Source organism: Vitis vinifera, chromosome 18 (genome assembly GCF_030704535.1).
Source record: "Vitis vinifera cultivar Pinot Noir 40024 chromosome 18, ASM3070453v1".
Classification (NCBI taxonomy): domain Eukaryota; kingdom Viridiplantae; phylum Streptophyta; class Magnoliopsida; order Vitales; family Vitaceae; genus Vitis; species Vitis vinifera.
Window position 1 is genome coordinate 948,324 of NC_081822.1, and position 22,207 is coordinate 970,530.

At 36.4% G+C, this 22,207-nt stretch overlaps 3 protein-coding genes across 3 annotated transcripts; 1 reads left to right on the forward strand and 2 right to left on the reverse strand.

Moving 5' to 3' along the window:
• Positions 1-214: 214 nt before the first annotated feature.
• Positions 215-3,464, reverse strand: LOC100254787 (small nuclear ribonucleoprotein SmD3b). The gene is made up of 5 exons (XM_002270496.5): positions 3,064-3,464; positions 1,098-1,150; positions 952-1,018; positions 800-856; positions 215-538 (listed from the first exon to the last, which is right to left on the reverse strand). Exons 1-5 carry the CDS (start codon positions 3,220-3,222, stop codon positions 476-478), a joined length of 399 nt encoding a protein of 132 aa, XP_002270532.2. The 5' UTR covers positions 3,223-3,464; the 3' UTR covers positions 215-475.
• Positions 3,465-3,983: 519 nt separating this feature from the next.
• Positions 3,984-16,343, reverse strand: LOC100259903 (uncharacterized). The gene is made up of 21 exons (XM_002270463.4): positions 15,948-16,343; positions 15,573-15,649; positions 15,414-15,491; positions 13,924-14,055; positions 13,137-13,187; positions 12,894-13,037; positions 12,671-12,793; positions 12,439-12,516; positions 11,091-11,183; positions 10,892-11,014; positions 9,651-9,734; positions 9,085-9,183; positions 8,741-8,950; positions 6,950-7,025; positions 5,896-5,999; positions 5,543-5,802; positions 5,313-5,399; positions 4,986-5,219; positions 4,651-4,729; positions 4,483-4,546; positions 3,984-4,346 (listed from the first exon to the last, which is right to left on the reverse strand). The coding sequence occupies exons 1-21, from the start codon at positions 16,036-16,038 to the stop codon at positions 4,228-4,230; spliced, it is 2,406 nt and encodes an 801-aa protein (XP_002270499.1). The 5' UTR covers positions 16,039-16,343; the 3' UTR covers positions 3,984-4,227.
• Position 16,344: 1 nt separating this feature from the next.
• Positions 16,345-21,987, forward strand: LOC100263329 (pentatricopeptide repeat-containing protein At5g42310, chloroplastic). The gene is made up of 5 exons (XM_002272190.4): positions 16,345-18,498; positions 19,541-19,693; positions 19,806-19,877; positions 21,119-21,321; positions 21,579-21,987. The coding sequence occupies exons 1-4, from the start codon at positions 16,747-16,749 to the stop codon at positions 21,227-21,229; spliced, it is 2,088 nt and encodes a 695-aa protein (XP_002272226.1). The 5' UTR covers positions 16,345-16,746; the 3' UTR covers positions 21,230-21,321; positions 21,579-21,987.
• Positions 21,988-22,207: the final 220 nt, after the last annotated feature.

Below are 22,207 nucleotides of genomic sequence, written 5' to 3' on the forward strand. Positions count from 1 at the left end.
CAGGAACCAGCTCAATGGATTTTCAAGAGTGAGCTTCATGGTACCGAACAAAGAGTTGAACAGAACCGCCACCCCACCCCAAAACCACAAAAATAAAAATAAAATAAGTAGCAACGATCCGTGCTAAGCTGAGTGCCTTGTTCTATTAGGAATAGAAATCAATTCCTGTAGAACACTTGAAACATGGAAATTAATCTGAAAGGCCAAACAAACATGATAAAAGGTTAATTCAAATGAAAACGTTAGCAGTCTGGATAACATGCATACAAGGACACATAGGCTGGACAAAATATAGGCAATATACTTTCAAATGGAAGGGAGAAAAGGTAGTTATCCATATCCTTGTACAACATTTTTTTTCTTCCTAGTCAACTGAGAGCCTGGATCTTAATAAGAAGAAAGTACTCAGGCAACTGGCTATAAATAACCTACAAGTTCTGAATGAAGGGCATTTGATTATATTAAGAAAATTCTATCATCTCCGTACTGGTGGCACAACACCCCTACCAGGTGGAGCTCCACGACCAGCTGCCTGAGCCTGCAGAGGAAAATAGAGTTCATATCTGTTAACAAGAGGACAATGTTGTATATAATTCAACAATTAATCTCCAGCATCCTGACACATGGCCTTGTTAGATTAAAAAATGTGCCAGCCCACTAGATTTGAAGTCATTTGGAATCCCAAGTTTCTTTAATGTTAATAGGAGATAACAAATTATAAATAATCTTCACTCTTTCAGAACCAAACCATATACAACAATAACACAAAATTATATGACAAGATGACACAGAAACTTACTCTAGCACGCATTGCAACAGCCCTACCCCGGCCAACTCCAAGTGCTGAGCCCTTGCCCTTCAAGAATTTTATGCACTCGAACATATCAGAAGAGTAGAGAGAAAAAAAAGGTATTTGACTTGGAATCTAATTGATTGTGAATGCATGAGTACCTTGATTCTAGCATCAAGACGCTTGAACATTGGAGCATTCTTCAGCATGTCTGGAATGACCATAAACCTGGTGGTATTTCAGGTCAGTTTCAAACAATGAATCTAATAGTGAATAGACCATCTCATGTATGGAACAATTTTGATACCTGACTTTGCTGCCTCGGATAAAAACATGCTCAAGCTGTGAAACCTTCCCATCCTGTGGAGGAACTAACAAAATCAGCAACTGATGGAAAAAGAGAACATGGATAAGAAGATTCACCTACTGTAAGAGCTTAAAAGCAGGAATGCATCCATTGACATTCAACAACTAACATCAGCATTCAACAATAGACAAGGCACATGTGCTTTTAAGGTTGTCATCCAGACCATAGGAAAAGTGAAATTGAAATATTGGTCCTATTTTCCTTTTGATAAAGCTAGATGAGGAAGAAGAATACTGTATAAAGCCACTTTTACATCAACTCTGATGGCAGGTTTACACCAATAAAAATTGACTCAGTAAGCATCTGATAGTGGCTATAGCAAAAGATAGAACTGGGTGGCAAAAATATTATTTGTGTCACGATCACAAGCTGATGGAATTAGGTCTTCTTGAGTTGAGTGTTAAATATGAAGGACCACAAATATTATGTAAGCAAAGTAACTCATAAAATCTAATACTGCCAATAAGTGAGGATTAACAAAAAGACAAACTGTGAACAAAAATTTAAACAAAATTAAAATGAAGATGGAGGTGGGATATCCTATCCTATGTTTGGTTAATAATGGAATAAGATAAGAGGTGTATAACATATCCATCATCTTCCTCATATCCCTTGTACATAAGGTTTAATAATCCTATAGGAAGAGGTGGGATACATATATCCCATGGATCATAAATTATTTTCTTTCATTTATTTTCCTCTATTTATTTTAATTTTCTTTTTTCATGTTAATCACTATGCAAAACAAAAAAAATTAATTAAAAATTAAATTTTGGGTTGGACAATATAATATTTTTTATTTATAAAACTTTAAATATTTTAATTATTAATATTGTTAATAAAAATTTAAAATTAAAATAAATTGCAAAAAAAATTTCACATTTTTTAAAATACCAAGCAGTATATTAATATTGGGATAAAATATATTCTTCCTTCTAATTTTTATGCCTTAGCATGTTATAAAATAATTTATTAGATATAATATACTAAAATATCATTATTCAATGAATATGATATATATTTTTTTGATAGATATCATTATTCAATGAATATGATATATATCATATCTCATTGGAACTAATACGAATGTAAATAATGAGGATTGTTGGGACAGATGAGAGGTAACGTGAGAAAGTGAAACCCAAACTTCCACAATGTGGGAAAAACATCCATCTTTCTGAATAGTTCTACAGAAGCCTTAAAATAGGTTTTGTAAGAATTGGAAGGAGTATTGCAATGATTTTGAAAACAAGATCTTTATAAGGCCAGTACAGGGTATGATTGTGGCACCAACCATAGAACAAGAAAGCACTATTCAGGGATTTTATTTTTTTATAACAAACCAAGTGATTTTGAAAATAACAGCATAATCTCCAGGCAATACATTTCGCACACCTTCAGATGAAACTCACATCTCCTAAAAACTTAAATGGATCCACTTCAAATGGTATGCCCCATCAAATTACAATGCTTCCATTATCACCAAAAATTACAAACTCAAATGTGTTATTCTAGCTGCAAAGAAATGGCCTCTAGATATCGCCAGGAAAAGAAAAAAAAAATGATGACTAAAGTTAAGGGTTCTTTGTGCAATTTTCAATACATGAAAGTAAGCAATTCATTAGGTTTAGCATCAATTTTCAGTATTTTCCATCTTTTTCCCTGTTTCCAAGATCCAAACTTAGTCTTAGGGTTTAGCGGGGATTTAATAATTTAAGATATTTCAGTGCTTGAAGGATCAACAAGGTCTGCATCAACAGTGCGTGATCTAGGGTTTTTTAAAACCGCAGAGATCACAGCACACTAAAGAAGCCAGAAATGAGAAATGTGAAGCAAATGAGGAAGAAAGAGACTAAAATTGCAATTTACAGATAATATAGTTTCCATAGTGATGAGAGAGTAGTACCTTGCCGGTGAAGGTGATGCTTTCAAGCTGACAGTTCCAATTATCTTCGCACTCGATCATGTTTCCTCTGTAAAGCTCACCGCTTTTCAGTTCCACAGTCACCACATGACCCGCGGCTTCGTGTAGAAGCTTCACAGGTATTCCCAAGCTTCTGCTCATGGCGTTTCCGCTCCTTCTCTCTCTCTCTCTCTCTCTCTCTCTCTCTCTCCCTGTTTCCCGCCTTCTGCAAAACCCTAACCCTAAACCTAGGCTCTCTCTAACCTAAGCTTCCGGAGTTTCAATGGAGGAGCGTATAGTACAATTGTAGAGGGCCCTTCATCGTGCCACGTCACTAATTACAGGGGCATTTACGTATTTAAGAAAAATATTAGGGCTACATTAGGCATTTATGATTTGGTGACGTTAAATTCACCAACATTCTTTTCCTTTTTATTTTCCTTTTTCGTTGAAGTAAAAGTAAATAAAGAGAGAAAAGACAAAAGATGCTTTATTTCACATAGCCTTTAAGATTTCGAAGCATGGAGTATGGACTGATACGGTTTGAGTATTAAAATCAAATTCAACCAATCTAATTAATTTTTATGTACTAAAAATTGATTAAACTGATTTAATAATAATAATTGATCTTTAAATACTTTATTTCAATTTAGCTCAGTTCGACTAAACTAAATACTTTAAATACTTTCAAATAGTTAACTTAAGAATTTACTCATATAACCATTTGTGAAAATGACCCATAAATCATCCAACATGTCATAATAAAACCCTAGAGGAAAAATATCATATTAAAATAAGTATTAATTTCCCTTAAATCCCTTGAAGCTATGCAACTAGTATTGGTTTCAAATTGTGAAAAAAAATTAGGAAGGTATATTTCAGAATTCTCTAAAAAGAGCAAACTTACACAACGCAAGCAACAATAGATAGGCAAAAAAAATTTATTTCTCAGCTGGGTGTGACTTACTAGCAGGCAGCTACTAGCAAACACAAAAAATCTGAAATGTCTATCCGAACCCAAAGGCTTCATTCCCATCAATCACAATCTTGGCTTTCCTTGATTTTTTTTTTTAGAGAGAATCACACTATACATACAACCGTATAGCTATCAGAAAATGCAAAATCCATATTATCAAGAACCCATGTTCAGCACCGGCCAATTTCTGATCAAGCATAAAGAAGTGGAAACCCATGTTCGGGCCACTTGGGATAGGTGCGTTTGTACAAGCTCATGCACACTGTGTCGTGCTGCTGAAGGACCCCATTGAAAATGCACTTCATGGTCCCTGAGGGAATTATACAAACAAAAAGAGAGATAATTAATTGATCCATCCTGTTCCTCCCCCTCCCTAAAATGCAAGAAAGGGAAAGGTATCCCTTTGATTTCTGATAAAATTTAACATGGAACACAAAGCACCATACCATGTGTACCAACGGGCTCCTTGACACGACCCCGGCGACCACATTTTGTCCACACTTCCACAGGCTGCAATAACCATCCACATCAGAAACTCCAATCATGAATGAAAACTCTGACAATGCTGCATGTGTATAGGTGTGTGTTTGTGGCATCTGCCCAATAGATCTTACTTTGAACCATCTCACATCATCTGGGCTGTGAAACATGTATCTTACTGCGGCTTTCAGTTTTGACACTCTTTGAGGGTAACTGCACCAGAATATAGTCAAGGTTATCAATTGGTATTTCTGATAATGATAATATTCACAACTAACAAATACCTAAATGCTTAATAGAGCTTCATAAATCAAAACATGGGGGCAATAAAATGCACAATTTTTTGTGTATGGGTACATGTGTTGAAGTATGGGCGTGTGTTTGAGGATATTGGGAGGATGGGCTGGATGGGGGAGCTAAATGTTTGTGAAGGTCATATCCTCAATTACAAATCAGAAGGATTTCTTACCCAGTTAAGATAATTTTCTTCAGAATAATCCTGTCTGGGTCAACACATCTCAAAGAACCAAATGCAACAACAGCAGGTGAGGCAGCAACATCATTCACACTCTTCAAGGCTATCAAAGGAAGAGGAGTAAAGGAAATCGGGGCATAAACCGATGCTATGGAGAAACGTCCTGCATGAAGAAACTTTTCCATTTTGTGTTTGTCTGAATTCATATTATCAGAAGAAAATATTGGCCTGCAAATGACAGCAATGAGCCCACTACTTCAGGGAAGGGGGAAAAGATATTGGAAGAAATTTAAAAAGGCCACCATCAGTGTTGTCGCATACCTAACGACAAATTGGCGGAAACCAACATGAAATACTAGTTCTTCTTTGGATTTGATAGGAGCATCATAAGCGTCATGCTTCTTTATGCTGCAAAAGCATCAAAAGATAAAATTAGATTAAAATAAAATTAAAATGAGGAAGTTCCAAATCACAACAGGAATGACAGAGCAGATAATTGTTTACAAAAGAACTGAAAAAATAAGAAAGGGGAAATACTAAAAGAAAGTTACCTAAAGTGAAGGACTGACATCTTGCACTCATGTTGCAAAAGGCCACATGCAATCACTGGCATTCTCTTCCCAAGCATACATAACTTGGAGGCAACACTAACTGGTACCTCCCTGATATGAAGCCTTATGTATGTGCCAGCTGGTAGACAGTCATCCATGTACCCTTGCTCCATATCTAGAGCTTTTGCAAGAACATGCTTTTGTGTTCTTGCAAAATTATCAAATGAGAAAATTCTAGCATATTCTGGAGGTAGAGATTCCTGAATGTAGACAAATTGGCATATTTAGAAGACTTCTAATGTTTAGAAAGAAAATAAAGCTACAAAATGTATTATCATCATAATTTTACTAACTTTAGGGTCCCATGAAGACGTTCTAAAGGACTTGAGGCCTCTATACTTGGCAAAACGCTTTCTCGCCGGAACATCCAAGGGGGTATCCACTTCATCAGGATACTCTGAAACATAACAAAGTAATTATTAATAAGCAACTAAGAAATGCATTAGCACACGTATAAAATGCTGACAACAGGCTGATCACAGGGTGAAACACATGGTTTAATATCTTGGTAAGCTAGCATCTAAATGAGTACATGCTGGAAAAGGAAAGATAGCAAGAAAGGCAATTAAGCAAGAGGCTAATTTACATATGGTTTATAACTATAATTTTTAGTATTTCAAGCAAGTTTTTCTACTTCCATACATAAAGATCTGAGGCTGAAACAGTTCAGCAGTCTTTCAAAAAAAGAAAAATACAAAGATTCCATTAAAAATTGTGCCACAAAAATCTGCCTTAGTGGCTCATTAAATGTGAGTAAGCCACCAATCCCATTACATTCCCTGGACAACTGATTCAGGTTTATGAGGTTAAGGCTCATTAACTCCCTTGAAAAAACCACAGGGCAAATGAAAACAAAGCAAGCAATGAAGAAATAACAACCAGACCCTTTTCATCAGTGCCACTCAAAGATGAAATGGAGTAGCATCCTGATCATTGCTTGAAAAGTTTTTAACAAAGTCTCGATTTACAATGAATAGAAAAGGGATGTCTAAATGGCAGTATTAGTACTTTAAAGTGCTATGCGCTCAAACCCAAATCAGGACATGCAAGAGTAAAAACATCAGAGCCAGTCTACTCTCTGAGAGATACCCAATAATTAACCAAAGCATTTGCCTCATAAAAATTGCATGTTTCTTTCCTTTTTTTTTATTTTTTATTTTATTTTATTTTATTTTATATGTATTAAATTAAGGACAAAGAAATACAAAATGAGGAATCCTCCCAAAAAACAATGCACAGATCAGCAAGTATGTTTGAAGGAAACTGCATGTTTCTACAGGCCATCACTTGACTACTGACCAATGCCAATGAGCCCACAACAACAACATCAGGAAAAAAGAGAGATACCCTCATCTTCAGCATGCGCATCTTTAAGTTTTTTAATTTCATCCTCGATCTGCTCCCTTGTCAAGTTCTCACCTTCCTGCAATATAAAGGAAAGCTTTTTGCATTATGAGAGTCTAGGGAAAAACAACGAATAATTTTTTTGTTAGGCGAACAAACAAATATATTAAAAGCACTTGGAAATGGCACACCAAGTACACACGAAGTATACAAAAAGCGCCAAAAGGCAAGCAAAGGAAAAGAGAAACAACAAACCAAAGCCTGAAACCAAAACAACACCCGAAACCACAGAGAAAACGACTAATAATGCAATATATAAAAGAACAAATCATTTAGTGGCTCTGGGAAGCAAGCAAAACCAAATAGTCCTAAATAGATTTGTAATTACAAGGATATTCCTTTAAAACTTTCGAGATTTAAACATATGCTACAGATATATTCAACATCGATAAAGAAAGATTCTTTGATTGGAACATTGATAAACAAAGATCATCATGCAACAATCATCAAACTTTCAACAAGGGCCTGTCAGGAGATTAAACCGCATCTAGCAAGTCATTAAGTAGCAGCAAGTTCATTTCTGGAATCAAATAATATACGAACTTTGCAACATTTTTTCAGTTACAGCAGATCCACGTTCCTTTGCTGAATCAATGAGTACTCTTACCAATGGAAGCCAGTGAATGATTGGAGATACTTATTTTCTTTTGCATACCAAATATCTTCCTTTTCCACCTTTTTTCGTCTCACAATTGAACAAAACACAAGACCCTTCTCATTTTATTTTAATTTTTTGATAGTTTTTCCCCCTTAATAGCAAATAGATCAAATCTAGAACTTCTCATCTCCACCCCAACTGCTAGCCACCTGAGTCAGAACCCAGGGTCCCCGTTTCTAAAACTACCATCATAAGTATACACACACGTACACACATTTTTATTATTGGACCTCTAAATCATCCTCAAACAAATCTAACAGACACAACAGCCTGGCCTAACCTAGTTAGTATTCCCTCAGAATGACATCTTGAAGCCCCAGGTTATGTCACACAGATTCTAGTATGTGCCTCTAGGAGCCAAACTCTGCCTAACTACAGATCTCATGGCTGAATTAAGGAACTGATCCCTGACTTTTTTCTTTTTTCAGATCTTAGGCTAGGATTCACAGGTGCAAGCATTTCTCTTTTTCCAGATCTTAGAGTAAATATCTATCCAGTACAGCATGTTTAACATCAGTACATCAATCATTTTGAAACATTCTTGTGCAGTACAACTACATTTAAGAAAGAATCCTAAGTAGGTTATTGTAATTAGGCTTTTGGATCCTTACTTTTTCTTCCCTTTTTAATTGGGTATGGGTGCTTGGAACTATAAATTCATTCAACTTATTGGACTCCGTTTTGCCTCCTCTTTCTCTCAGCTCCGATACTTTTCACTCTTCTTACTCATACACTTCTAAGTTATGTAATATGGACATTTCAAAGTATGTGAACTACCATTTCAGATGAGACAAGGCCAAGGTTTGGCATGGGAGATGTATCTGACATTGCCTATTGGTAAAATATGTGTCATCCAACAAAGAAAAGGAACAACATTTCTATCTCATTGTAAATAATATTGGACTCATGCTAAACATTCTATCTTAATTATAAACTTCAATTTAGACTAAGAAGATACTGAGATAGAATGAGAAAAAAGGGATATTAGTTTATTTAACCATAATCCTACCAATACAAGTGAACCCATGGAAGAGACAACTATTACTTAATGCATCTATGATGGGTTAAGAACTCACCATCATTACTGAATCAACATCAGTTTGTTCATCATTGTCCCTGGAGTCAAGTGAAAGAGAAGCTTGGTCATCATCAAGGTCAAAATTATTGTTTCCCTCATGACCGGGAAGACAACTTTCATTTTCATCTAACACCATTCCATCACCAGCATCATCATCATCACTCCTATCTGAATCCTCCACATCTGTATCATCCACAATCCAAGCAGCCTGCAAGACTTACAGTTTCTCAAACTATTACTATCAGGTTAGGGCATACCAACAAAGACTAACAGAAGCCTTAATAAATAAATAAATAAATAAAAGACTAAAGATGAAATATAAGGGTTAATCATAACACATACCTGGTATTCTGAAGTACCTCGAGGAAGAATCCTCTTTTTCAGATTTTTTTGTTTTTGATTCCTATCAGCCTCAGCCATTTCTGCCTCTGTTGGCCACGTCTGATTAAAAAGATCAAAATCCACAGGAACATTAATATTTCCACCCCGCATAAATCAGAACTGTAATTGATGTTGTTTTTTTTGTTTTTGATAGGTATGTCATTATAAGATAAGAATGAATATCGCTAAGGGACATTATGAAGAAGCCATGTGAATTCTCAGGATCATAGGATCACATATCTGAACAAAGCAACCAATATAACCATATTGCTGTTATTAGTTTTGAATTACAGGCAATTTTTTCCATTTACAGTGATTAGCTTGATACCATATAGACTACCACCTAACCCAAAAGCTTAAGCTCAAGCTAACAGCTCATTTGATCTGAAACAGTTGGCAGGAAGGCAGCAAACAAGCAACAGCAAATATAATAACAATCAGCTCATGGGGTCATTTCTCTAAATCTTAAGATTCAGATGAAGTGAAAAGTTGCCAATCATTTCCTCTGTCAAAAATGTTGCCAATACCTGTTCTCCTGCAAGAGGATCTGGAACATTTTCAATGATTAAAGGCTCTTGCTTCAATTTATCAGGAGCTAAGGAACGAATAACCTGAGAAATACAAGAAGAAACACTAGGATGAATTCATAGACAAATCCCAAATCTGAACACAAGAATGCTGAAACTGAATCAGCAAGTCATCACTAAATTGTCAAATAAACAATTGAAAAACAAGCAGAAACTCCATAAAAAATGTTGCCAACAGAAAAAAATGATTAAAATTTTTTATCAGATCAAATGATTAAAAATGTGTATCATGCACATTTTATGAATTTTCTTTTTGCCGCTAATGTGTGAAAAATGATGCAATACAAACGAATGAATTATACTTATAAAAAAAAAAATACAAACGAATGAATTAATGTCCATTGTGTGTAAATGGAAAAACCTTGGCTTATTGCCACAGACAAGATAACTGGTGGTCACAATCAGCATATAAAATCAGATTAACTTGTTTTGCTTATACTTTAAATTCATCCCTAAAATTTTCAACATTGTTGTTTCACAGGGAATTGAAGCTACCAACTCTTTGTTTATCCATGAACAAATCAACCTTAAACTTAAAGATGCTTAAAAACCAGATAACTTCAACAGAGATAAACAAATATGTGATGATTATAATATATACCTAAAAGTGCTTCAGTTGTTACTCCAAAAAAACAAAAAACAAAAAAAAGGAACAAGTACAATTACGGCTCATTACTGTAACATAGCTCAGACTGATGGGACTCTAGGAACGTATATGCATGGCTTGTTGAACCAAAACACTTAGAATTTATGTCTATGTCATTGCAGAAACTATATCTCACAGAATATGCAAGCCTAGAAAAAAATCACACATTGACAATAATTGGAAAAATATGGCTTTGTCAACTTTAGTAAAGTCCAGAGCTATGACAACTGTGTAGATTGTTGTAATATTTTACTTCTTAACAAGTTTAAAGGCTTTACTGTACACAAATATATTATTAGGGAGAAAAAAGAAGTCAAATAAGGGGCCCACAGAAGAAGGGTCACATGCACATTTTCATGCTCTCACCTACTTAATTGTTAAAAGTAATATTTTACTTCTTACAAGTTTAAAGGCTTTACTACACAAATATATCATTGGGGCGAAGAAAAAGATGTAAAATAAGGTGCCTACTGAAGAAGGGTCACATGCTCATTTTCATACTCTCACCTACTTAATTGTTGAAAGAAAAAGATACCTGCTCATCATTTAATTCATCTGAATCCATAAGATCCTGTCCTTTTCTTGCATTCAAAGGAAATGGATCCTTGAGAATTTCAATTTTGGACAACTGAAAATCCCCTGCACCTGAAATATGGACCTGATTCAAAGAAAATAAACTATAAGCCACCATATCAATAAATAAAAAAAAGCATCCCCCAAGCTTAAAAAATTACCAGCTGATTCACTGAGAGACCATGAGCACGCAGATAACCAGTAAGGAGCAGGGTACAATTTCCTGAGTTGCAATCATCGGGTACCAAATCAACCTGAAATGCGAAAATGGATGAAATCTTAGAAGAAACAATGAAGATGGTCTCACGACTCTCACCCAAGATCAAAGTTATAAGCATGAAAATTTAACATAAGAGGAGAGCAATAGGAATGTAAACACAAAGAAAAGGTAGAGACATTAAAAAGAGATACCAAGAACCAACAAATCTAAGCACTTCAAATTTTTTTCCTATTATTCATATCTCCTTTTTATGTTCCTGAGAAATCCTTTCACCTAGAATAATTACAGCATTTATGCAGTTCAGTATGCCCTATTCTGAAGCCTGTATAAACCACAAAAACTAGAATACCACATTATAAGCATTGATAACTCTGAAGTATCAATGGGAACAACCACCAGATGGCAATAGTTCCAAAGTACCCAACTAAGCGGCTGGTTGTATACTCCGCCATCAAAATGAAGTAAAATGCCTGGCCATAAAAGAAGAAACTTCAGGCTAGTAATGCTTAAGCCTCTTTCTACACCGCTCAATTATTGTCTGCACCACGAATGTAAAGAAGAAACCAATCCTGTCCTCTAAGATGGTTTGGGTTCCGAACCAATAAAGAGAAGCAATTGATTCAAGTTGAAAACACTACAAGGAGAAGAGAGAGGCCAATGGGAAATTAGATGAGGTAGTGAAAAGGGCATAATGGCCTGCAATGGAACGCAAGATAGATCCATACAGGCAATCTAAGTCCATGGAATAACAGGCTTCAAAGATTGAGACTTTGAAGAAAGGTGACTGAAAAAAAGCAACATGTTCTGAAGTTAACAAATGGAAGACATCGATGAGAAACTTCAATCTATACTATTTTATTAAGGAAAGGCCTATCGGGTCTCCAAACAGCCCCAAATCAACTCCCATCCCCACAGAAAAGATTATAGAAAAAAACAAAAAGGGTAGAGCACCTTCCTTCACCTAAAGGAACAAACTCTGTGAACACACACACACCAAGCCCATAGCAATAGAAAAGATGGATGCCAAACAGACCACATAGAATGACATCATTAGTAGTAAACACCATCAACTTTACATTAGGCGCTAACATATATTAATCTCTCAAATGACAAGTGGAATTATTATGTAAAGAAGTAAAAGCAACACAGCATTTCTTTGCTACATAATTTTTCTTCAGATGTTTCTCATAAAAAACACTATTTAGAATAACAACAAATTAACCAAGAAACTGAAAGAAGAATTGAACCCTATCTGGATCATGAACTTGGAAAAAAAATGCAATCAACACCTTTTGAGCCATAAGGTATGACCGTTGATTACGCCAGTGAGGAACTGAAAGCCTTTGCTCCTTGAAAAGCCACATGAACTACAGCCAACATATTAGAGGAGAAACATGAGAAATTTTAAACCATGCATAGGCTAGCTACACAAGTTATAACCAGGTGCCATATGTTTTAGGTATCATCAAATCCTTACTGAAAAATATAACCCAACAAAGCATATAAACTATTAACATTTACCTTATGCAACTCATCCTTTGTATCTGCAGGATAAAATTTACAATCCTCAGGAAATTCAGAAGAAAGGGAAGAACTGCACATTTTCTTCAACTCATGTCTTTGTTTCTGCTCAGGAGGTAGATCCTAAAGGCATAGAGAGCAAGTTTAACCTCCAAGTCCAACTAATACAGAATTTTCTTTATGGAAACTTCTTAAATGTGCAAAGCAAATCAGCAAAACTCACGCGAATCAACACTACAGTGCTTGGTAAACCAAGAGCTCTAAAAACAGAAAGGCACTGAGTGCCAAATGAATCAATATAATAATTGGAAGTGCCTTCCTCACACGAACAGCTGGCAGATGCTACAAAAGCAATCAAATCGGCAACCTACATTTACACAGTCCAAGTTTAACAAACAATGCAAAAAAGAACAGGGCAATCCAGCTGAAGTAGGGAGGAAACCAAAGGTAGGAGATAACTAATTACCTTAACCATTTCAATGCATGAAGACAAATCTCCATGAGGTGCTTTCAGTACCTAGTGCCAACAAGTTTGATTAGAAATTTAGAATTTTTCATGTCAAAGATAACAAGTTCCCACCATATAGCATAATGAGAGAAAATAAGATCACATCTTCAGGAAAAAAGGAATACATATTGTTAGGTTTGGCATGATTTAAGGAGATTGAGGACAATTAAAACAGAGACCGTACAGATAGAGATTACCAAGAAGTTATTTTGTATAGTTAATATAGAAGTCCCAATTAAAAATATACGTAAATAGCATGACTGTAAAGAGCAAGTATATATCCATCACCAGTTAACAAATGTTGGAAAAAGGATGATTCTATGAGGAGGGCATCTATCAGAAGTACAAAATCACAAAAGAAGATTTCCTCCTACATAAACACAGATTCAACTTCATTCTTCCATAAAAGAGTCAAAAGAACAACGTCAGCAAAGACTGACACAAAATATGCTGCACTCTTTTCTTAGAGCACCTCATGCTCAATTTGGTTTCTGATAAATGAAAGCAATGGAAACAGAAAACTCATGTCTTCAGATATCTCAATTCCTAAAAAAAATGATAATAATAATAACAATAATCAGATCGATCAAGTATTCTATAATTTTTTGGGCTAAAATGAGTTTCATTTGGATAGCACAAAAAGCAAGACTCAAATATCTATTTTTAAGTTTGCTTGGAAGCTAAACAGCAGACAAAGTTATGCTACCATATAGCCAGCGGATGAAAACATAGTGCAGTAACCTACTGTTGTCCTCAGTTTGTACTCGGAAGAAGCAACCGTAGAAAACACGGGTTCATTTCCCTTTGAAGATAATAATGTTAAGAGATCATCCTCCACTGAATTTACGTTCACAGAGGCAGAAAGACCAAAAATAACCTGTTAATGAAAGAAGATAAAATAATTATTCTTGGAAAAGCATCTGTTATACAGTTTGCTGTCATGTCAACAACCAAAGAAAATTTACATGGATTATTCCTCAGAAAAGGAATGGCAAGTTCTTTAGCGCTGTTTTTTCTGTCGTTTATATTTTTTTTATTTTTCCTTATAGGACACCTCCATTTTCTGTTTGTTATGGCTGTCTCATGTGGCATGGAACCAAGTCTTTTCAGTTCCAGCCTCCCCCTGAAATACATAGGGTAGGGCATCTCACATTTTTATAGGAATTTCCCTACTCATCTCATATGACACACTTGTAATAGCATATAGTACATACTGTTATCAAAACCAAGTTCACTGATGGTCAGAGCAATTCCAGTTTCAACAAACTAAAAAAAAATGGAAAAATCAACTAACATACAGAACATCCATCATAGGATAATGAACAGGACAACAACTCACCCACACTATGCACTATATAACAGACAATTAGCATGTATGGTATACGATGTACCACAGTGGTATAATCTTTGTCAAATGGACTACAATGTATCTACTTTCCCTATTTAGTGCTTAGGGTTTAAAATTCCTCTCAACTCTTTGCATGTCTTCCATGCCAAGATCCCATTACTGTATATTGCCTTTCTTTTTAGTAAAGTCCAATTCAGACCCAAAATACATAAAAATGATTAGATAATTTCAGGTTAACTGATTCACAGACCTTCCAAAACTTCCATAATGGCATGACCAATTACTTAGGCTCTATTAGAATCACAAAAAGTATAAGGGAAAGGGGAAAAAAGTAGGAAAGAATTCAAATTCTCTGGTTTTCTGTGTGAGTACGAAAGAAAATAAAATAAAATGAAAATTATCTAAAATCTAAATACTTTCAAATTCTTCCTCCTTTAAATAAAAGACGAAAGAAGATAAATAAATTTGGAGAAACATGTAAAAAAAATTATTGAGTTTAAAACTATATTTTATTTTCCTTTCACTTCTTCATTCCTTCCATTTTTTTGTTCCCTATATCTTTTTTTTTCTTATTATTTTTCCTCCAACTTTCCAAGATCCAGAAAAACCTTTAAAGTTTCTAAAGTATAATGCGGTCAGTATTTCAGGCTATCTTTCTGAACATTAAACCATTTCTTGAAATGATCACGAGTTGGATCAAGAAATTACTATGAGCAATTAATTCACTTAACTTTTTAATTACTCTGGTTTCAAGAATAAAAATTAAAGATAATGATCAGAATGGAACATGCAGAAAGATAAATGTCATAGTATATATGAGTAAATTCATAATTTGAATCATAATATGATCAAAGCATTTATAAGTAGTTAATATAAAGAATACTCACAATAACCCGGGGAGGGCTTGTGGATCCACTTGAAGCCCTTTTCTCTTTCAAAATGGCTGCCCGTTTCTGGTCCCGTATCTGCAGCAGCCAATATATATAATAAGGCACAATGGCATTGAAACATGGGAAGAGAATGAAGGATATTCAAAGATCAACTACCATCTTGTTCCGTTGCAGGCGAGCAGCTTTTGCTCCCTTGGCAACATTGCTTCCCGGCTTTGTAATCCTGCTCTTCTCTAATTCACCCGCATAGAACATAAAGAAACATTCAACACTTCATAAAAACCATGAAAATCCATACCAAGCACAATGCTAGAAAACCAAAACTCCACTCAACTGCGCCTAACGCAACTATTTACCCTATTTGAGATAGGCATTTCCATTACAAAGGGTGCATAATATCCGAAAACACAAGATTCAAAATTTTCTTTAACATGGTTTTCTTTTCTTTGTTTCACAGGGTTTCTGATCAATCAAAGAAAATAAAAGCCCAAAAGGAAAAAAAGAAAAGAAAATTAGCTATAGGGTATCCACCTTGGAGAGAAGTTTTGTGGACTTGACGACTTGATTTGGAAGAGAATCGAGTCTTGTGGGCCTTATTGACCTGAACTCGAGATCCGCCCATGACTTTTGCAAGAACGAAATCGAAACCCTAGCGACTCATCAGACGAGAACACTCTGAATTCAAAGAGGAAGATTGACGGCGATCGCCAACTTCCCAATCCAATATATATCTCCTCCCCTCCGTCAACCGTCGAAGAAGTCAGAATGGACTTCGATGAGCGGCGGCGTTAATGTATCGCCGGTGAGAAAATCTCCGTTGATGTAAAGTCGGTGCTTAAACCCTAGGGTTTCTATATCTTTTGCTCCTTCATTGCCGCTTGTTTCCTTTTTATATATGTATATCATTTCTTGTTTTGGACCGTTAGGGTTTCGAGTTCATTTTCTTGTTTATAATTATAATTTATTTTTTTATTATAATTAAAATATTATTAACTCGAAAATAATTATTTTTAAGGCGTAAAATTGGAAATTAATGTCCATTTGTATTTGTTAACAAAAATGTAATGATAAAACATAAAATCTATCCTTTTTAAAATAAAAATAAAAATAAAAAATCCTAAATGTATGCCTACGTGGGAATTTGTGGGCGAATGGCTACGGTTGAAAGATCCACTACTTCGCGGCCACGACAAAAATCTGCAACTTCATCTCCTTCACCCACTTCACCAGTCGTCTCCAAGAAATATCCAAACGATAAACTATTCTTTTCTCACGTTCGGAACCACCTCTCTCTCTCTCTGTAAACTATCTTCCACTCTCTAAGGAGAATATGCTTCTTCTGCCGGCGCCGCTTCCGACTCGATTCCCTTCGTATCATTTCTTATCTCCGGTTCTCCGCGACCACCGCATTCTCCAGCCACCACTCCTCGCCACCACCTCTGCTGCCGTCACCACCGCTTCTGGAGAAGCCTCTCAGTTCTCCAAGCCACTCAACGAATACGGCAGCAGCGGCGACCTTAATTCTGTGCCGAACCGCCGCTACGACTTCACTCCACTGCTCCGGTTTCTGTCCAATTCAGAATCCGACTCTGATTCCGGAGCCGAAGTCGAGTCTCCTCCTCCGACCTCTCTGGACTTCACTGAGTTCCAGCTAGTGGAGTCTTACCGAGCCGTGCCGGCTCCGCTGTGGCACTCGCTCCTTAAATCGCTATGCTCAGATTCGTCCTCAATTGGAACTGCGTATTCCCTAGTTACATGGCTTGAGAGGCACAATCTCTGTTTTTCTTACGAGTTGCTCTACTCGATTCTTATTCACGCTCTGGGACGCTCCGAGAAGCTTTACGAAGCGTTCTTGCTTTCTCAGAGACAAACCCTAACTCCATTGACATACAATGCCCTAATTGGGGCCTGTGCTCGTAACGATGACCTCGAAAAAGCCCTAAATTTGATGTCTCGGATGCGCCGTGATGGTTTCCCATCCGATTTCGTGAATTACAGCTTCATAATTCAGTCGCTGACTCGTACTAACAAGAGTGATTCTTCAATGTTGCAGAAAATTTATGCGGAGATTGAGTCAGATAAGATTGAGCTTGATGGACAGCTCTTGAATGATATAATCGTGGGGTTTGCGAAATCTGGTGATGTGAACCGGGCAATGTCCTTTCTGGCCATGGTACAGGGCAATGGGTTGAGCCCAAAAACTGCTACTCTTGTTGCAGTTATAACTGCATTGGGGAATGCTGGTAGGACAGAGGAGGCGGAGGCTATTTTTGAGGAGTTAAAAGAAGGTGGATTGATGCCAAGGACAAGGGCTTATAATGCTCTTCTCAAAGGGTACGTGAAAACAGGTTCTTTGAAAGATGCTGAATCCATTGTGTCGGAGATGGAGAGGAGTGGGTTTTCCCCAGATGAGCACACTTATAGTCTTCTTATTGATGCATATGCAAATGCAGGTAGGTGGGAAAGCGCAAGAATTGTGTTGAAGGAAATGGAAGCAAGTGGTGTACGGCCTAATTCTTATGTTTTTAGCAGAATTTTAGCAAGTTATCGTGATAGAGGAAAATGGCAAAAATCATTTCAGGTTCTGAGGGAGATGAGGAATAGCGGGGTGTCCCCTGATAGGCATTTTTACAATGTGATGATTGATACTTTTGGCAAGTGTAATTGTCTAGATCACGCACTGGCCACATTTGACCGGATGAGAATGGAGGGTGTACAGCCTGATGCTGTCACATGGAATACGCTCATAGATTGTCACTGTAAGTCTGGGCACCACAATAAAGCAGAGGAGTTGTTTGAGGCAATGCAGGAAAGTGGGTGCTCTCCTTGCACTACAACATATAATATTATGATTAATTCTTTTGGGGAGCAGGAGAGATGGGAGGATGTGAAGACCTTGTTGGGGAAGATGCAGAGTCAGGGGTTGTTGGCCAATGTTGTTACATACACCACACTGGTTGATATTTATGGACAATCAGGGAGATTTAAGGATGCAATAGAGTGCTTGGAGGTCATGAAATCTGTTGGGTTGAAGCCATCCTCAACCATGTATAATGCACTAATTAATGCATATGCACAAAGGGTAAGCTGTTACCTGATTACTTACATCAATTCACTACATGATCACTTTAATAGTCAACTCTTAATGAGCATGCCTGTGACATAGTGACTTATGAGAAACTATCCCCTATTGATCAACTGATTTCAGTCTGAGGTCGAATATCTTTTGTCTAACCATGAAACCATTAGATGCTAGCCAGTGGTTTTTTTTTTTTTTTTTTCCTCCATTTTTTTCGGAGACATCTGCTTTTAGATATGCTGGTGCATAAGGAATTTTGTTTTGATAGCTTTACTTGCATGAACCTATTTTGTCATTCTTTGGTGGGGTGAATATCTAAGTTTAAATTTTTTTCAAACATTGACATGCTCAAACTGGAATTACCATTGCAGCTGGTGATACTTACTTCTACCAGTCATACATGCACTATTACAATGTAACTACTTGGTTACTTAATTCTTCTCTATGATACATGTACTTGTATCGACATGGCCAAGATTGCAGTGCCACTTATCCGTCACACTGAAGCATATGTCGTAGTTTCTGATCTGCATACCATTAGAAAGGATATGCTCAATTACTCATCAAGTCACTTTAGTAGGCTTCTTAATGTTGTGACACTGATCTTTTAGTGTTTTATCATCATGGAAGCTTTAGGTCAGCAATTTTCAACTTCATCTACATAGTTACCAGCCCATGTCTTGGTAAGCACAGAATAAAAGGAGAAAGTTCAAGTAGATGCTTGGTGCACCATAATCTCAAGGAGCTTGAAAGAATTTGTGCTTCCTTCAACAATTTTCAGCTGAGCTTAAAAGTTAGTTTTGTATATGGCTATAAATAATTAAAAAAAAAAAAGAAGAAAGAAAGAAAAACAGACTGTAGGTTTTGGGGTGGATGGGGAGTCCAAGAACAGGACAATAGGAGTTCACAGGTGAATGAGCTGCTGGGTTGAAATACTCTGCATATTACTTTAGTCCCTCCAATCTTACTTTTATAGTCAGATTTATCTTCTCATGTATAATATTGTTTGCGAGCATGAACAATTTTTCATTCCATTTTTTGATAGGGTTTGTCTGAGCAAGCAATAAATGCATTTAGGGTCATGAGAGCAGATGGTCTAAAGCCCAGTGTGTTGGTTCTCAACTCCTTAATCAATGCATTTGGTGAGGATAGAAGGGATGCTGAAGCTTTTTCTGTGTTGCAGTACATGAAGGAAAATGTAAGTTACTGTCCCAAACACTACTTTACCAATCTTCTTTCTCTTTTTCTTGTTTATACACATTCTTTGTTTTTCCATCTTATGGATATCCATTTGATGCTCCAATTTTCAGGACTTGAAGCCAGATGTTGTTACATATACTACACTCATGAAAGCTCTAATTCGGGTTGAGAAGTTTGACAAGGTACTGATAAACTTGTTCTGTCGTTCTTCCTAATTTCAAAGACCAGAAATGACAACTCTCAACTGCTTTCCCAATGGATTTTTTCTATTTGTGCTTTTTGTTTCTTTCAATCATCCTCTCTATGCTGGTTAGTTTTTTCCTTATTTATTATATACTTCATTTTCTACCTATCCAAGTTAATACTGTTACTTCTGTTTTTGGTGTTTCCTGCCTTGTTCCAATGATTTAAGTTCTAGTCCTTTTTTTTTTTCTTTTTTTCTTTTTTCTGTCTACTCGATATTTTTGTTTATCTCTGTAGAGTTTGCATCAATAACTAAATAAGAGAAGTTAAGGAAGCAATGTGATTGCTCTGAGAAAACCTATGAATGCGTCGGATAGGGCAGAGTTATTTAATTCAAGTTTAGGGCACTGAAAGAACAAGAGATAAGCAAAGTGAGAAACGACATGATTGCCAAAGATTTAATGGAGGAACATAGCTTCAGATAGAGCTGAATGGTAAAAATGTACCTGATCCCAAGTGGTTCACAACTGAGCATACCAGTTTTTGAAAAGCTTACCAACCTAGCTATCGAGGGATTCTAGTTCATGCTGTGCTTGCTGTCATGTGCATGTCATATTCTTGTGAGACACTGGCGTTGCGTTGGTGACATGATCTAGCTGTTCAATTATCATGTTTTGTGACAATTCTTGTTGATAAAACCCAAAGGGGTACATTTCAGTCTTTTTTGTACAACAGAAGCTAACACGAATACAAGCCATGTTTTTTGGCAGAGCAGGGCTTAGTTCCACTTAAAACTATTCCAACTTGTGTTTGGAATGCATGTGGGGGCCCAGCTGCCTTTTCCTCATTTTGTATTGAAATTTGGATTCACAGATCATCCAAAAGTGGTTAAGCTTTAAACCCATGCAATCCCTTCTGCTCAAAGAATGAATATTCTGTGATTCCAGAAGCCCCCTTTTTTATACTTTGGTGCATAGTAAACTTTAAAGCTTGAGTATATGTGATTGGATAGACTTTTGATTATGAGTATGCATCAAACGTTTTCAATGCCCTTAGCTGTTACTTGACTCACCTTGCTCCATCAAATCTCCTGAGGTCTAGCTAAGAAACCATTGTATTAAAGAAAGAATGATAACATGTTTATTGCTTCTTTATGTCTATGATCAATATATTCAGTGTTTAAATTAAACGCGATATTGAAATGAATTTGACCCTAAATGGTTTGTATTTCAATTTTCAGGTTCCAGCTGTGTATGAAGAAATGACTCTATCTGGGTGTACTCCAGATAGGAAAGCCAGAGCAATGTTGCGGTCTGCTCTCAGATACATGGAGCGAACACTAAAATCATAGTTGACAAGCAGAGTCAAGTCATCCAATCAAAGCAAACCCCAGGACTAAAATTAAATGCCATGTTTGGTCTAGTCAATGGTGGTCCATTTGAGGTTGGTGTTGCCGATCCTTAGCTGCTATGTTCCTATGTCATGCAAGGTTTTAAAATTCGGTTTTGACCTTATATTTACCCCTAACCAAAGAAGCCAATTTTCTAACAGTTCAAATTTTGTTGACATACAAGAAGGCTTGTAAAATATCCCAAAGAAGACATTATCATCTTTGTCTTACACAGCATTATCAGCATCCAATATAAAGGCTATACCGAACCTTTCTCTATGGACTGAATTCTTCTTTTGCTGCTTTGCAGGAGTTGTTGTTGTAACTGAAGAAAGAAAAATTCAATTCCAAGATCAACTATGTTCAGAATTCTGGAAACAGCGCAAGAAAATACCGGAAAACACATGGAAGGATTTGAAGATTGAAGAACCAAACACCAAACCCCATCTCAATTTAGTATGTAATATAATTTTCCCACATGCACCAAAGGAAATAGACACAATGCAGCTCAGGTGAATGCCTGTGTCTTCTATCATATTTGCATCAATCTCAATCATTACTGGATCATGTTGTGGAACATCGACCATGCACTCATATTCATTAATTTTATTTCTTGGGTTGTTTTGTAATGGAGAGAATATCAGAAAGGCCGGTGGGCTTGGACCTCTGCTGGACGACTCATACACATGAATAATATAATTTATTCATTGTTGTTGGTAGGGAATGGTTATGGCTGCAAGCCTACATGCATATATTTTTATCTTCAAGTACAGTGTAAAGACGAGAGGGAACCATTAGTTTATGTTTTTTGCTTTTCTTTCTATGGAATAAACATGTTGTCTGGTCAGGGAAGCAATTTGATTACCAATTTGCCCTAAGTCCTCATATTTTTAGGTCTGCAATTTGATTACCTTCTGAGTTCTGACCCACGTAACTCAG